Here is a 15,564-nt window from a genome sequence, read left to right as displayed (position 1 = left end):
CTATCTAGCGTCTTAAGATATGCAAATGTTGCACTTAAGCCCATACCTGCATCCCAATAACAGCATAGATGAAGAAGAGCATGACAATGAGCAGAGCCACATGGGGCAGAGCCTGAAGAGACAAGACGAGATTTAAGTTGGTCACCGGTGGGGCTCAAGTACAAAGATGTCTACAGCGGAAGGCACCTGGAAGGACTTGATGAAGGTCCACAAGAGGTTTCGGATGCCCTCCGAGCGGTTCAGCAGTTTCACCAGGCGCATGACACGGAAGAGTCGGAAAAAGGTAATAGAAACCGAGGCATTCTCCGTGGCCTGGGTACAAGATTATTTTGTTTGAACATTTTGATAAGTTGAACAAATAGGAGACGAACAAATATGCTTATGATGATGGCTGAATGGCTGCTTACTGCGATTTCTTGCATGGGATTCGTCTGTAAAATGGAGAAAAGGACACGGTTATGTTTTTGAGAACCAGAAGGATATGAACTACAAGAAGAGCTATGCCTTGCATTAATCATAGCAAATTGTTAATTCCACAAAACTGGACTGTTCCGTCATAAAACGATTTCCGTATTTGACATCCTGGTCGCTCACTGCTTAAGCTGCAAAGCTACACTTTAGCTCTGAATGATGACCAATGAGAATAATCAAAAACTTTACCATATTCAAGCACAACAATGAAGGTTTACATTTTTCAGGAAGAGACATCATTGCAAAGATATTAGGGCTGTCTCTTCATGCTTATAATTTCTTTGGATTGATTGTATGTACTTCCATAGTTTATTCACAATGAAAAAATCATTCATTTCATATTTGTTCGAAGTAAAGGAAATCTTTTTTTAAATGCTCTTGGTAACGTTAGAGCGGAAAAATGTTTATGCAAATATTGTGACTTGTAATTCATTGATGCAGAAAATGGGATATCATTGAGTGTTTGTTTAACACTATGAATTAAATGTGAATAGTGCGGAAGAGTGGTTAGCATGACCACCTCACAACACAGAAGCCAGGAGTCCGCTTCCAGCTCCGGATTCCACTGGGCATTATGGTTTCCTCCCACATTCCGGAAAACATGCATGGTGGGTATATTGGACACTCCAAATTGCCCTTAGGTGTGTTGATTAAAAAAGCAACTGAGTTAGTTGGAGAACGCACACTATAAGAGGAGTTCTGTCCATGACACAGGCATGCTCATGCAGCAGTGCAACAGGAGTGATGAGATATTTACAGCACAGCCTTGGAGACAGTACAGTCCTCCACTGGCAGCTAGGGCGCTCTGTGAATGGAAGACAGACAACAAGTGAGACATTGTGCGCAGCATAGGTGTGTCCCGAGAAAAAAACATCAAAACAAAACGGAGCACTCAAGAAAAGTGTGTTGAAAAGCGGAAAGATGCGGGCGTGGCACTGCAGTGTCTGAATCTGCCCAAAAGCGTGACTGTGCGTGAGAGATGAGGGGAAGGCGGTTAAAATCTGCATCTTGCAGAAATTGCCGTTGTACAACATCATCGCATACCGTGATTAAAAGAAAAGAAAGATCAATCAGTGCTGTGCTCACTTTAAATGGCAATCACGGGGCATTCCAAATGCAAGAGAATTGTGGAAACAATGAGAGTGTTTGGTGACGTGGTGACAGAAAAGCTTCTCTGGAGGATGACGGTGGTGGTGGGAACGGCCAAAGATGTTACTGACCATATTCTGTGTACTAGTTGTGCTGGCACCAATCTGGGCCGTGGTTATACGTGTCTGGGTCAGAGCATTGAATACATACAGTACATACAGTTATTCTCAATGCAATACGAACATTTCCCTGGGAGGCTCTTATTCAACACGTGAAATACTTGAACTGGCGCCCCACCCCGTGCAAAAACCAGGTAAAATAGTCTATTGCATTTGTGATGGTTTGTGCCATAAATCTTTTCCATTGGTGCTCCTACTGTTTTACAGTTTTTTGAGATTATTGTTTCCATCATCCAGATTTTATGCAGGGCCCGTGCCCTCATCTACTGCAAATGGACCAAAAATTCTCTTCTCATTTGCGTTATGTTTGTGCTGCAAAAAGCTTCTTTTTTTACTGCTATGGTTACTGTATATAGATTTTACTAATTTCTAGTGACCCACATCTACTGCGAAATGGCCCGGAACGACTACCATTTGTTTGTGTCGCGTTTATGCTTGTTTCTGTTCCAAAAACCTTGGTTTAAACGACTACGGTTTTACACAGTAGATATTACACAATTTATAATGATGTCACCCAAAAAAAAAAGCGCCTTCTGTAGATCAGGGTATGACCAGGTCGACAATGTTATAAAATTGTTGTCAGATCCGCACTTACCCAGGTCCATTAATCATATAAGGACATTGAACAGTCCTGATGGACTCTCCGGTTAAAAGGTTAGGTCTTTCCATGAGTCTTGCGCTACTCTAACGCAGCAATGCGTGGCGATAAAAGTCTCCTTAAGTCGGTGTCGAGAAGTATTCGTCCTGGTTCTCACTACCTATGTTCTAAGGCGCCTGCCCGGCTTAAATTATCATTGAGTAACCTTGAAGATGAGCTCAAGATGTAGCCGCGCCTTTTTTAAAGTAGCTACTTCTCTGAAGATCTTTGCTCTTGGAATGACCAGGATAGGGTTTAATACTTTTATACGACCACCCAGACACATTTGTATACATTCAACTTATTATGAGTAACTCTTTCACAAGCATAGCTCGAACGAAAGATACATTTTTGTGTCTACTTGCAGGAGAAAAGGGCTGGGTGAACTGTGAATGACCGAAACAAATCTCCAATAACAGCAAAAGAGTAGCAGCTCAAACAAAACTTCTTACATTACTAACCAGCACAAACACAAATCCGCTTCACATATTGTAGGTTTCGAATACTAAATGTGTGAATATTGTACTGTAAGGGAATCATCAAATTGTATTTACTTACATCCACTTCACTCAAGATGACATCAACAACACTGCCGATGACAATGATGAAGTCAAACACATTCCAAGGATCTCCGAAGTAACCCTGCGCAGATGCATGAGGAAGCGTTTAAGAGTGAATAGTGAATCTGGATCAGATTGGGGAGACTCGCGCTTCTCAGAATAAACCTGACCTTTGCTTTGAAGGCCATGAGCTTAAGAATCATCTCTACAGTGAAAAGCACTGTGAAGATCAAGTTGAGGATATCCGACAGCTTGGTCACATGGTCTGACATGTCACAGTGCTGTTGTGCAAATGAAGGTTGTGTCATTTAGTTGATGATGCAAGATAGTGGCACAAATATGATCAATCATTACACATACACAATACCTGTGATGGATGATTGGTTTTTAAATCAGATGTCCATTTTTTCAAAGGAAAAACAAGCTCATTTTTATGAATGGTTAAGGAACTCTGTAATTTTAGGTGGATAAGTTCAATTTACTTTCGCGGGCCAAATGAGATGAAGTGACAGTTAACAATAATTGTATTCTCACGGTTTGTTGTTGAACTGGATCCTACATTTTTCTATTCTCACAACCCAATTTATCGACTTTAAAAACAATAAAGCCAATGTATCATCGAAAATTATTCATTAAAAATATTCTATATGTACTGTTCTTCATATTTTAAATACTGTATACAGAAACCGAACCTGCTAACAAAGTTTCGTTCAGAAAACATCATTAGGTAGCTGAGGATGAACATGACAAATGAATGTAAAAAAATCAATAAAGCAGATAAATGTAGCGTGCAATTTCTAAATTGGCGCTGATTTCGTCTTTGCAGTCATACAGGGGTGTGTGTGTGTGTGTGTGGGGGGGGGGGGGTGATTATACCTTGGTGCCCCCAAAAGAACCAATGAACTTGGTTATACTTTGTAATAAATAGATCAGCTACTCAAACAAACATTATCTGATTCACTATTTGCTGTCATCTGTTGTCATAATTGCAAATGAATTCACAAATAATAATGAGGAGTGTCCTATACTTTGTTGTTCTTTAAACTTAAATCAGATCAGGTAGTGTAACTGTGTTCCTTGTAGAGGCTGTTCCGCATCCAGTGCATACAATTAAATACACTTTGATTTTGAAAAAAAATACTACTCTAATAATGTCATACTGTCTATTTCCTACAGCTGTGAACTTAACTGACCTACCTGCATCCCAAGACACAAAGTGTTGAGCATAATGAGGAAGAACATGAGGTACTCAAAATAGCTGGAGGTGACGATGTACCAAACTCGGTACTGGTACGGGTTTTTGGGGATGTAGCACCTCAGCGGTCGAGCCTTCAAGGCATACTGTACACACTGGCGCTAAAGGAAACAGAAGAATGTCGCACCGGTTATAGGAAAATACGTCAGCTCACCCGGCTCATGTCATAAAGAGTCTTAGAGCACCTGGTTCTTGTCCAGCTCACAGTCCTTGTACTCCTGCTCGCCTTGCTCCTGGAAGGTGACAATGACAAAGCCCACAAAGATGTTCATCATGAAGAAGGCGATGAGGATGATGTAGATGATGAAGAAGATGGAGACGTCCACTCGGTTGTTGAAGACGGGCCCCATGTCTTCTTCGTCAGAGTCTATGGCTCTGTACAAGAGTCTAGGAACAAGGTTTGTAGTCTGCGTTTGTAGTCGGTTCGTTCCGTCACATAGACGCCCTATGCAGCCGTTGGAAATAAAATGTATACATGTACAAAGTGTCCAAACTTACTTGGGCCAGCCCTCAAATGTAGAAACAGTAAAGAGTGCAAGCATGCCATAGAGCACATTGTCAAAGTTGAAGTCATTGTTCAGCCATTCCCGTTTGGCTAACACTGTGTCCTGCAAAGAATTTTCAATGTGCTTCACAAAGAATCCCCTGGAAAAATTTTTTTAAAAATCCAGTTAGTAATGAGCAATTACATGTGTTTCTAAATCCTGACGGTTATTAGCCTTACTGGCATTCCTCCTCCGTTATTTTGGACGAGTCTGTGCAGCTGTAGAATTTGCCCTAGCGTAAAGAGAAAAAGAAGACAATACTGTATTTGTTTTTTCCTGCAAAATACGTATTTGGAACTAAGACTAAGCAGCATCACAAACCTTGAAAAGTTGTACTCCTATGCAGGCAAACATGAAATTTAGCAGCATGGTGACCAAGACAATGTTTCCGATGGTTTTGATGGCCACAAACACACACTGGACCACGTGCTGCATAGGGAGACAAATAATAAGTGTGGAAGAAAAGCTTCAAAGGAGACTGAGTTGTAGTGGCAACAAGTGGAAACCTTTAAGCCTTTAGCTCGATTGATAGCCCTGAGAGGTCTCAGCACCCTGAGCACCCTGAGAATCTTCACCACAGAGATAGCACTGGATCTGAATATAACAAATGGCACAAGTGTCGCGACATATAATGTATATCCAAGCAAGATTGTGGAAAAGAACAACAATGTTTAAGATATTCCGTTATTGATGGGGAAATTCCAAAAGGTTACTCACTCCATGCCCATAGAAAGTAGGGATACTCCAACCACAATAAGATCCAGGATGTTGAAGGAGTTGCGACAGAATGAGCCCTCATGCATGAATGCACCGTAAACTGTCATCTGTCATGGAAAGAAATCACGCAAGATTTTGCAAATAAAGGGCACGCATCTGTAGTGACATCTCTGCTAAAACGTAACTCTCGTTTGACGCAAACACAAAGATGAAATCCATCATTTTTTTCCATGCCATTGACCATTCACCGCTCAAGAAATAACCAGCCTAACATTTACGTAGTTGCAATTTCGTCCACTGATCACATATGAAGTCACATTATTCATTTGATCCATTTGATCAAGTTCCATGGTTCATCCAGCCCCTCTTTGCCTCAACCACGATTCCATCCTTCCGTCTACTGCGCCCCGGAATCATGGAATCTATTCGTGTCTCCTTCCATTCATTCACCAGTAGATCTCAGCCTGTTTTAGCTACTTCTGTTTGCAATTCAATTACCTTCAGTACAATTTCAATGGTGAACACAGTTGTGAAGACAATATCAGCATAGGCCAAAATCTGTGGGGCAAAATGCAGAAAGCAGAGATGTTGCTTGGCGTTTGTTGGCTAGGTTATGCGACACGTTAACATTAAAAATAGCTTGACACCTGGTTTCTATAAGAATTTGGATCGATGGGGTCCTCGGCTGCCAGCGAGATGGAAGAGAGCAGGATGAATAGCAGAATCAGATTAGTAAAAGAGGAGGCGTTGATGATCTTGTAACACAGTTTACGGAACCTGGGCATCAACAAATAGAATGAATACACACATAACCGCACGTGCGTAAGAAGGGAGTTTGGCAAACAGGTCTGTCACTTACTTGTTTTGTGGTCCAAAAATGAAAAAAGAGCTGGCTTCAGGCAACGGAACAGCTTCCTCCTTCAACTGCAGGTCAGCCATGGGTCGCGGCCGAGGGCTGATGGGGATTTCAGGCTCCTCCTCCTCATCGTCACCTCGAAAGTAGTAGAAAGAAATACGCATACAAGCAAATGCAAGGCAATGTTTCTCATCCGTAGACTCAGTGATGATGTGGACGCAATCCTAATCAGCTGTAGTTTTAAAAAGGTCTCAGAATAAAGACATAGATGTTCTCAAGTTTACCTGGGAAGTCTGCAGGCGGAAAAGGATCTTTGACTTCATTGACATTGGACTCAAACTCATCGATTTTGAGCTGATGAAAGAGCACGTTCACAAAAAACTGCGTGTGATTATTGCTGCCACATTAAGTCGTTGTGTGTGTTTGTACTTTGATGAACCTTGGCCGTAGTCGGCATGCCCTCCATCTTGGCTCTCTGCTCAGCCAGTTTCTTTGAGATCCTCTCTCTCTCCTCATCAGTCTTGTCCGGCATTTTGGACCTTTGGATGGAGGGTTCAGATGTGATGATGGAGTTCAGATGATCATTTACACTTTATTTTTTTGCCCCGTCAACTGATTCACCGTAGCAGTTTCCTCCTCAACTTCTCCTCTGCCTTTTCCTTTTGAGCTGAGGTCAGACTCTCAGCCTCTGCGAGGTTGTCGACCGCGATGGCCAAGAAAACGTTGAGAAGAATGTCTGAGTGGGTCGGGTTCAGGAAAACATAAATGCTGTCGTTTGGGTTGCAATGCTCAGATATCTCACAGGAGGTTTACGATAGGATACAATTCCCACAGACAAAGAGGACGATGAAATAGATGGCAACCAGAATGCCAGGGAAAACTGGTCCGCCATAGGCCATAATGCCATTGTTCATGATGGCAGTCCATTCCTCCCCTGTAAGGATCTGGGAGACAGTGGAGACTTACAGAAGCGAAAAAGTTCAACTTGATGCATGTAGGTCTCAGAAGACTTCTCACCTGGAACACGCTAATGAGAGCCTGAGGAAAGTTGTCAAAGTTGCTTCGTCGGGGTCTGTTGTCAGGAAAGTTGAATTTCCCCCCGAAAACTTGCATGCCAAGAAGTGAGAAGATGACGATGAAGAGAAAGAGGAGGAGGAGCAGCGATGCGATGGAGCGAACAGAATTGAGCAGGGATGCTACAAGGTTACTCAATGAGGTCCAATACCTGCAATAATTACAAAAGATGATAGCTACATGTCTTTTCCTCAAAAAATACATAAATACATCCGTTTTATGAAAAGCACAGCGATTCAGTTTGTCAAACTTGAAAAACTGTTTTTAAATGAAATAAAAAGTAGATATGATCATCTCACGCAGATATTTTAAAAGTGGAATTCCCTGTATTGTCAGATGTTTTAGAGCGCTTTAACCTATTTTTCAAGATTTCTTTCAAGACAGCAAAACAATCTTTTACCATGGGGCATATTCTGCTAATAACAAACAAATACTATACCGACATACAGAGATGCCTACTTGTGTACCGCCCAACATGTCGCCTTTTGTCCCTCTAACAATTGCCATGATATACCAAGATAAACCCCTAATCTTTATTATCGGCTCAAAAGCTGTTCTGGTCCCCAATCTGGAACGGAGCCACCATCTTGAAGGCTCTGCTTGTCATAGCAGTGGTTCACAGACCACAAATTCACCGGCAAGATGGCCGAGACCCCGATCCACCCATGCAAGCTGTAGATGCATGGATGGATGATTAAAGAAAAAGTGATATGATATACAACGCGTCGAGGCTGTAGAATGTTGTGGTTTGCATGACTCACTTTGTGACTTTAAGGATCCTCAGAAGCCGAATACATCTGAGTACAGAGAAACCCAGGGGTGTCACCTCTCCCACCGACAACATGATCATTTCCAGGATACCACAAAGTACCACAAAGAAGTCAAAACGGTTGAACAGTGACATGAAATACGCCCTGGGACCCAGAGCGTACATTTTCACAAACATCTCAATGACAAAGAGCACCAGGAGGACACGACTCGCCACATCTGATGGCAGACAGAAGGGAGGAGGAAATGAATCAAACTGTCAGGCGACATTTGAATAAAATGTTAAAATGCTGAACCTTGAATTGTGGTGAGCGTAGCAGGCTGGTGGTGGTGCTCTGTCGCTATGGTTAGAGTGTTGAGGAGGACGAGGAACATGACCAGCCAGTAAAAAGCTCTGGTCTTCACATAAACAAGGCATTTCATCCTGAAGAAGCGGTTCCAACGACGAGCCAAGCGGCTTGATACAAAACGATGCAAATTATACCGCCTAGTTACTTGTTGCTCATAAAAACGTTCGCGTGTACCGTCAGAAGACCACACTCACTAGTAGTAGACCACTCGGCTCTTTCCCTCCAGGTCGTAAAGGCTGTCAGTGTCGGAATCCCCACTGGTCAAAGGCAGCAGACCTGACAAGGTAATTGATTAGATTAGATTCGATTAGATTAGATCTACAGACTGACCTTGTGTCTAAGTGACCATTTTGTATCAATTAAATTCACAATTCTTGGTTTTACACTGACCTTTTCCCTCCCTGTCAGCGTCCAGGACCTCCGCGTGGGTGATCCACTCCATGTAACCATGCAGGTCCTCATCCAGCTGCTGACGCTCACGCAACTTCTGAAACTCTCCTCGGGACCTGGCTTTCTCACGCTCTTTGGTAAACTCTCTGAGCAGGGGGAAAACATTTTAATTGGAATCATGTTGAAAAAAGTATGTAATGAAGTCATATGTTGAATGAGCGTACCCACTGAGCACTCCCAAAACCAAATTGAGCACAAAAAAGGAGCCCACGAGAATGAGGGGAACAAAGTAGACCCAAGGCCATTCATTTCCTATGGCGTCATTTATCTGAAAGACATCAGACAAAACACACTTAGCACAGTGATTCCCAACAACAGTGGCGAGGCACGTTTGTGTTCTTTAATAATTGTCAAGGTATGGGGTTGAATAGGTTTTCATCAATTCAGATATCCAGATTTTTTTTTTTTTTGTGTGTGTGTGTGGGGGGCATCGCCTAAGGCTGACCCAGTGATGGACTTCCGCCTCCAGCATTTGTGATCCAAAAATGTTTCTTCTTCTGGGTAAAAAGACCGGCATAAAAAAAGCAACAAACAGACATTTCTGTTTTGTGGCATTATATAATTTTTTTTAATGTAAAATATGTGACTACATTAATGGTTAGAAATCAATGCTGTGGTGGATCAATAAACCATAGGGGAAGACAACTCTGCTTCCTCGAGAGCCGCAACCGGCCCGTTCTCAATCTTTTCCTCTGTCCAAACCCCTGACTCATATGATCGGGGTTGTTATTAGGCTTTCACGGGGCTTGCAGATCATGTGAATCAGGTGTGATGGGAGAGGGACATATCGAAAACAGGTGGGATGCGGCTCTTGGGTGGGAGGAGCTGAAGTTGGGTATCCCTGACTTACCCAGTAAAGAACTTTAGTCCATCCCTCCATGGTGATACACTGGTAGACTGTAAGCATGGCGAAGCCTATGTTGTCAAAATGGGTGATGCCATTGTTGGGGCCTTCCCAGCCCTGCCGACACTCAGAGCCGTTGATCAAACAGCGCCGTCCGTTCCCGGCCTGGGCGCATGGAGCAGGCATCTCCCCCTCTGCTGTTGCGTATATGTCTAGAGGGCAACAAGAGGGGCAATCAGTGTGGCAATTCATCATATTGTCGCTTGCTTAACAAATAAGGCATGCATATCCATATACTTGTGCCCTCGTAGTAGCAGGTTTTATGCATTTTGCACTTGAAGAGCTCCAGCCCCATGATCGCGTAAATGGTGACCAACAGAAAGACCAGCAAGGCTATGTGTAGTAGAGGAAGCATAGCTTTGAGGATTGAGTTCATCACGACCTGCAGACCTGGATGCAACCAAAGCAAAAAAGAGAGCGGGTTCTCATCACATACACGAACCGAACCGAATGACCACTCAGGAGGAACCAGGTTCTTACTAGGAACTCCAGAGACAAGTCGCAAGGGACGCAGAACCCTGAAGGCCCTCAGCGCCTTCATGTCAAAGCCCCCTCCTTTCTCCATTGGAACACCTGCTATCGTATTGATGGTATCCATGGCAAAGGTGACAAGACTGAAGGAGGACATTTTACGTGCAGTAAATGCTCTCATACAGTACAACTCTCTCGTTTTCGTGATATCTTTACCTACAGTCTCTTACCCCATGAAGACGATGACAAAATCCAATATGTTCCAGCAGTTCCGTAAATATGCACCTTCATGGAACACAAACCCATATGCAATTATCTTCAGAAAGCACTCCAAGGTGAAGATGATCAAGAAGATGTATTCCAGACTCTCCTGCGGGAATAAATAATACCCAAGCGTCTTTGGAATCAAACATATCGGTTAAAGCTAACAACTTTAACAATTGCGGCTAACAATTGATGAAAACAAGCCGGATATTATTATTATTCAGACACATGCACAGAATTGCTGGAATTGCTTTGATATGTAACACACTTGTATTTAAGTCCTTGTGAGAATTGTACATACATGCTGCCTTTCACTTTCTTTCACACTTTCTTTTTAGTGTTGACTGTGTTGGTTGTGTAAACAGAAATGAATAAAAGCGTCAACTATATACTCGTTTTTTATAATCGCATGATCAATTTGGGCTTGCACACTTGTGTATTTGTCTGCTTGTATTGTTAGTTTAGTGTCTGATCCCATAGAAGAAACCAATAAGAACTGGATTGGCATTTTGAGGCATTTTTGCAACAATTATTTCTGATTAAATCAAGTGAGTAAAAATCTTCATATAAATTGTCTAATATATATATATATATATATATATATATATATATATATATATATATATATATATATATATATATATAAAAAAAATTTTTTCCCACTGCATTACTATGAAAACATTGTTACTGAAAGCATTTATATTCATTATTGTAATTGTATTTCTTTTATTACAATAAATAGTGTAACTGCCTCAATTGACACCTGGTAATTGAACTTTTCAATTTAATTTGCGCTGAATTTGCTGAATATCTATAAAATGAATATTTGAAGACATCTAAGACTGCTTTCCTCACCGAAGCTAGAACATGTTTCGTATCACCTCACCGCGCATCCATGTTAGAAGCTATTTTTAAAGTTCCACTGAGTCATTTTGGTTTGTGCTTGCAGATTGCAAGCTCATATAGTAGAGCAGCTCTTCTTACACCACTCGCCTCAGAGGAATGGGGATTTGAAGGGAGACTAGCGGGTAATAAGAAGACAGTTTACTTTGGCCAAATGGGTCAATAGATTGTATACCCAAGATTAGTCTAAAGACATGTATGTATTGTGACACTGCATGTCAGAAATGGCAAACGATTCCTGACTGTGAGAGCCGTCTTTTGACACCTGTGCTTAGATGTCTGGTTTCCACGTCACACAAGAGTGAAAGAGCTGAGCCTCATCAATAACATAACACTTCTGTCATCGTTGCAGATTTACACACGGCACTGTTAACACACAGCTGCAGTGTGATTTGAGATAGGAGCCATTGTTCCAACCATTTCCAAACGATATATAAATACGTAGGATGTGCGCATTGGAACCTATCCAAGCTATCTCCAGACAGTTGGCGGGGTACATCCAGACCCCCGCCCTCACTGAAGTGTCCCACATTACACATTACTCTTACTTACCAAGCTGGAATTGGTGTTATTACTATCTTCTTCGGGCATGGGCAAGAACACGGCCAGGGCTATGCAGTTTGCAAAGATGGTCAATAAGATGATGATCTCAAAGGTTCTGGGTGAAGATGCTCAGGATTATTACACAAGGATGATGGCAATTCCCCTTTATCCCAGACGAAATAAGAAAAGATTATATTTGCTACGGGTATACAGCCCCAAGCGCCCCCCCTTGCACAGACATTGCATGTCTGTCTTTGGACAAGTATATTGGGCTGTCATATGAGACATTAACAAAATGATTAAAGCTGAGTACTGTTGTGTCTCACAGGGCAGGTGCGGCAGCAACAAAGTATCGTGCAACTGGGTAATCATGTCTATATATACTCCTCTTCAATAGCGACATGTGTGATGATTTCGCAAGTCCACTTGTCATCGATGCGCCTGTATTGCACATGTGAATTAGGCGTATATACAGAAGCGAACCTCCTGCCCTGTATTTCTTTCTGCTGGAGCCTTATGAAGAGTTTTACAATTTTACAAACTATTTTTTACATTTTACAACGGTATTTTTACTCCAATTTTTACTTCAATTTACTGTGACTCGGGCCTTGGAGGTCAAAGACTAATGAATTAGTTGACCACAATATATTTAGATTAAGAGTTTTGGGAGTGGTATTTGAATAACAGTCAGTTAAGCAGTTCATGTTTCAGCTGATCCAGCAGACGTTCACATCATTTGAAAACTGAGGGAATGGCCTCATTTCTCACAGTATTGATTCATTTTGCTTTCGGAACTTGACAATTTCTCTTGAGCATTCAAATTTGGCAGTCCATCGCTCCATTGTGATGCACTGGCAGACTGTAAGCATGGCGAAGCCAATGTTGTCAAAATGGGTGATGCCATTGTTGTGAAATGTGGACATGTACACACCTGTTACTGGGCTCGCCGAAAGCTAGTGGGGTTTTCCTAATCATCTAATCACCCAGCCCTACTAATTATTATCACTGCCTCACGGAATGTAATCCCGTGTGATATATATATATATATATATATATATATATATATATATATATATATATATATATATATATATATATATATATATATATATATATATATATATATATATCATGAGCGAGCTGGGTTGTTTTGTGTGTGTTTTGAGTATGGAAATCACAATGTTATGAGGTTTACAATAAACACCCATCCATCCATCCATCCGTCCATCAATTTTCTATAGCCGCTTATCCTTACAAGGGACGCAGTTTAGCTTCTGCCTACCCCAGCTGACTTCGGGAGGTAGGTGGGGAAAACCCTGAACAGGTTGCCAGCCAATTGCAGGGCACACACAGACAACCAACAATTCACGCACCCAACCACACTTAATGATGCTGAAAGGCCCTCTCAAGGTGGATTTGAACTTGGGTCCTTGAACTGTGAGGTGGACATGCCAACCACTCTACAGCCGCCTACTGAACACACCTTGGTTAAAAATATTTCAAATTTAGATCCCTGTGTGTTAACAGCAATACGACAAAATTATGACCTCAAACATTTTATACAAAGGTTTGAAAACCTCAGGAAACCGTATTTGATTTTGTGTGAAAAGGTTTTATTTGTGCGAAGAGGTTTGAAAAAAATAGCCAATAGTTGGAAAAAATGTGCTTATGCCATCAGAAAAAACAAAACAAAACAACAACTGTAGGTGCAGTGCAACTGTATCTAATGACAAAGTGGCTTATAATGCTTCCATGACAGTGATGGTGGATGGATTGCTTTTTAGGTAGTATTTATTGTAAAATGTTTGAGAACCACTGTTCTAGCCCTGAATTGCTTTTGGTGAAGATTTATGATCATGCGGGATACAACTTAATTTAGGCCACTTGCACTTCAGCAGAACAAGAAAACAACAGGTAAGCCACATTTAGAACACAAATGAGCTTGGGTATAAAAGTAACAGGGAAACGACGTTTCCTGTAATGCTAGCATGCAAGAACATGCCCGATAAAGCATGTGCTTCATGGGAAATGGACTTTCACATGTAACACTTTCTTAGCTCAGGTACTGAATGCGCTCTCGGTTGGGAGATGACCAATGTACCACTGAACCAAGGCGCCTCGTTGACCAATTCAAAGCCATGTTCCACAGTCGAGTGATTATTTGTCTCTCTGCTTTCACATTCCTGCCCACAGGGGGCTCAGTAACAGAATTCTCTTGCAACCTCAGCATCATGCCTTCCTTGTGATGCAGCAAGACAGCTGCAGGAACCAAGAATATGCACACACACACGCTCACGCGCGCACACACGCGCGCACAGACACAGTCACACGTGTGAAAACGGGTTGGCTCATTTCCCATTCTTTTCACACATTACTTCACTGCATTGTTTCTAGGGTGGTACTTCAAAGTGTTCTTTCTGCAATGTTGCTTCTCTACCTACGGCCTACTGTCTATGCGCTCGATGACATACCAATGTGATTATACTGGTGCAATAAAAAGTGCCTATGACTTGGTTAGCATGTGGTGACAAATTGCAATGGGGGGTGGGGACTTTTCCATAATGAGGTCAATGTTTACAATCTGTTTTAGCTCTTCCTCAAAGGCTTACTAAGGTAAAAAGGTAGAAAAAGACCTTTTAGCTGGAAATTGCAAAGAAAGTAGTGAAACCTGTGTATATGTCTGTCTGTCTGTCTGTCTGTCTGTCTATCTATCTATCTATCTATCTATCTATCTATCTATCTATCTATCTATCTATCTATCTATCTATCTATCTATCTATCTATCTATCTATCTATCTATCTATCTATCTATCTATCTATCTATCTATCTATCTATCTATCTATCTATCTGTGCATACTTCTCAAGCATTGGTTGAGCTGTTGACTGTTAATACAGCAATTAGTGTAGGCTAATTCTGGTCTGGATGTCAAACCAGGTCTAAACCAGGAATGGGCATGGGGCTAAATAAGAGCAGGAAACTCCCTGCAGGGGCTGTGTAACATCACTCAGCAGCCAGCCGTCTGCTTGTGCGCCAAAGCTCCCACAGTGGAACATTTGAGTGTCAATTTCCACACTACACAGAGAATGTCCTCGCATTCATAATGACAAAAGTGACTTGGATGCAGGCTGCGTGGGAATAACAAAAGTCTTTGCACGCCGCAGAGTAAAATCCACCGAGATTAAGCAGACGTAGCTGACACATTGACATCGTATCAGGGCACAGCTGCTGAAAAGTATCTTAATCGCGCCTTCAAGTGGCTGGATAGTTTGAGCACCTGACACACCGTGAGTTCTGTCACTTTGGCTCAATAAACAATAACATTGATACAATATAAAGGATACTTCCACTCCACAATGTTGATGCAGGCTTTGCGGAAGGGGTTTTTAAGAGTGAAGAAAAAGAGGGATCTGGCAGGTCTGGGGTTTCCCCCTGTGGCCTGTAACTTCTTCAGCTTCTCCCGCTGCTTCCTCTTCAGCTCTTCTTCATTCATGATGACCGGCTTGGCCGCGTCCGAGTTTGCCGCCAT

At 42.0% G+C, this 15,564-nt stretch overlaps 1 protein-coding gene across 2 annotated transcripts in view; it reads right to left on the bottom strand.

Moving 5' to 3' along the window:
- LOC148428059 (dihydropyridine-sensitive L-type skeletal muscle calcium channel subunit alpha-1-like) overlaps window positions 1-15,564 on the bottom strand; it is a 21,121-nt gene extending 5,557 nt beyond the window's left edge. Inside the window, exons 1-34 of one of the 2 annotated variants that reach the window (XM_088405662.1) lie at window positions 15,380-15,564; window positions 12,046-12,151; window positions 10,557-10,696; window positions 10,336-10,469; window positions 10,093-10,245; window positions 9,802-10,007; window positions 9,116-9,219; window positions 8,892-9,037; window positions 8,696-8,777; window positions 8,448-8,608; window positions 8,145-8,370; window positions 7,327-7,534; window positions 7,133-7,253; window positions 6,931-7,045; window positions 6,749-6,848; window positions 6,594-6,663; window positions 6,313-6,445; window positions 6,101-6,230; window positions 5,952-6,011; window positions 5,454-5,560; window positions 5,243-5,330; window positions 5,058-5,165; window positions 4,916-4,968; window positions 4,690-4,836; window positions 4,377-4,578; window positions 4,134-4,292; window positions 3,107-3,217; window positions 2,935-3,018; window positions 1,692-1,745; window positions 1,229-1,276; window positions 580-582; window positions 408-431; window positions 187-312; window positions 47-112 (exon numbers count right to left, since the gene is read on the bottom strand). In XM_088405662.1, coding sequence (XP_088261788.1) covers window positions 47-112; window positions 187-312; window positions 408-431; window positions 580-582; window positions 1,229-1,276; window positions 1,692-1,745; window positions 2,935-3,018; window positions 3,107-3,217; window positions 4,134-4,292; window positions 4,377-4,578; window positions 4,690-4,836; window positions 4,916-4,968; window positions 5,058-5,165; window positions 5,243-5,330; window positions 5,454-5,560; window positions 5,952-6,011; window positions 6,101-6,230; window positions 6,313-6,445; window positions 6,594-6,663; window positions 6,749-6,848; window positions 6,931-7,045; window positions 7,133-7,253; window positions 7,327-7,534; window positions 8,145-8,370; window positions 8,448-8,608; window positions 8,696-8,777; window positions 8,892-9,037; window positions 9,116-9,219; window positions 9,802-10,007; window positions 10,093-10,245; window positions 10,336-10,469; window positions 10,557-10,696; window positions 12,046-12,151; window positions 15,380-15,564 — 3,960 coding nt within the window. The remainder of the gene's footprint in view (window positions 1-46; window positions 113-186; window positions 313-407; window positions 432-579; window positions 583-1,228; window positions 1,277-1,691; window positions 1,746-2,934; window positions 3,019-3,106; window positions 3,218-4,133; window positions 4,293-4,376; window positions 4,579-4,689; window positions 4,837-4,915; window positions 4,969-5,057; window positions 5,166-5,242; window positions 5,331-5,453; window positions 5,561-5,951; window positions 6,012-6,100; window positions 6,231-6,312; window positions 6,446-6,593; window positions 6,664-6,748; window positions 6,849-6,930; window positions 7,046-7,132; window positions 7,254-7,326; window positions 7,535-8,144; window positions 8,371-8,447; window positions 8,609-8,695; window positions 8,778-8,891; window positions 9,038-9,115; window positions 9,220-9,801; window positions 10,008-10,092; window positions 10,246-10,335; window positions 10,470-10,556; window positions 10,697-12,045; window positions 12,152-15,379) is intronic. The other variant, XM_088405669.1, reaches the window with a different exon arrangement.

The sequence above is a fragment of the Hippichthys cyanospilos genome, chromosome 2 (genome assembly GCF_059441005.1).
Source record: "Hippichthys cyanospilos isolate Australia breed blue-spotted pipefish chromosome 2, RoL_Hcya_1.0, whole genome shotgun sequence".
Lineage (NCBI taxonomy): Eukaryota > Metazoa > Chordata > Actinopteri > Syngnathiformes > Syngnathidae > Hippichthys > Hippichthys cyanospilos.
The sequence above is the reverse complement of the archived record's forward strand: the minus strand, read 5'-3'. Positions and strand labels throughout refer to the sequence as shown.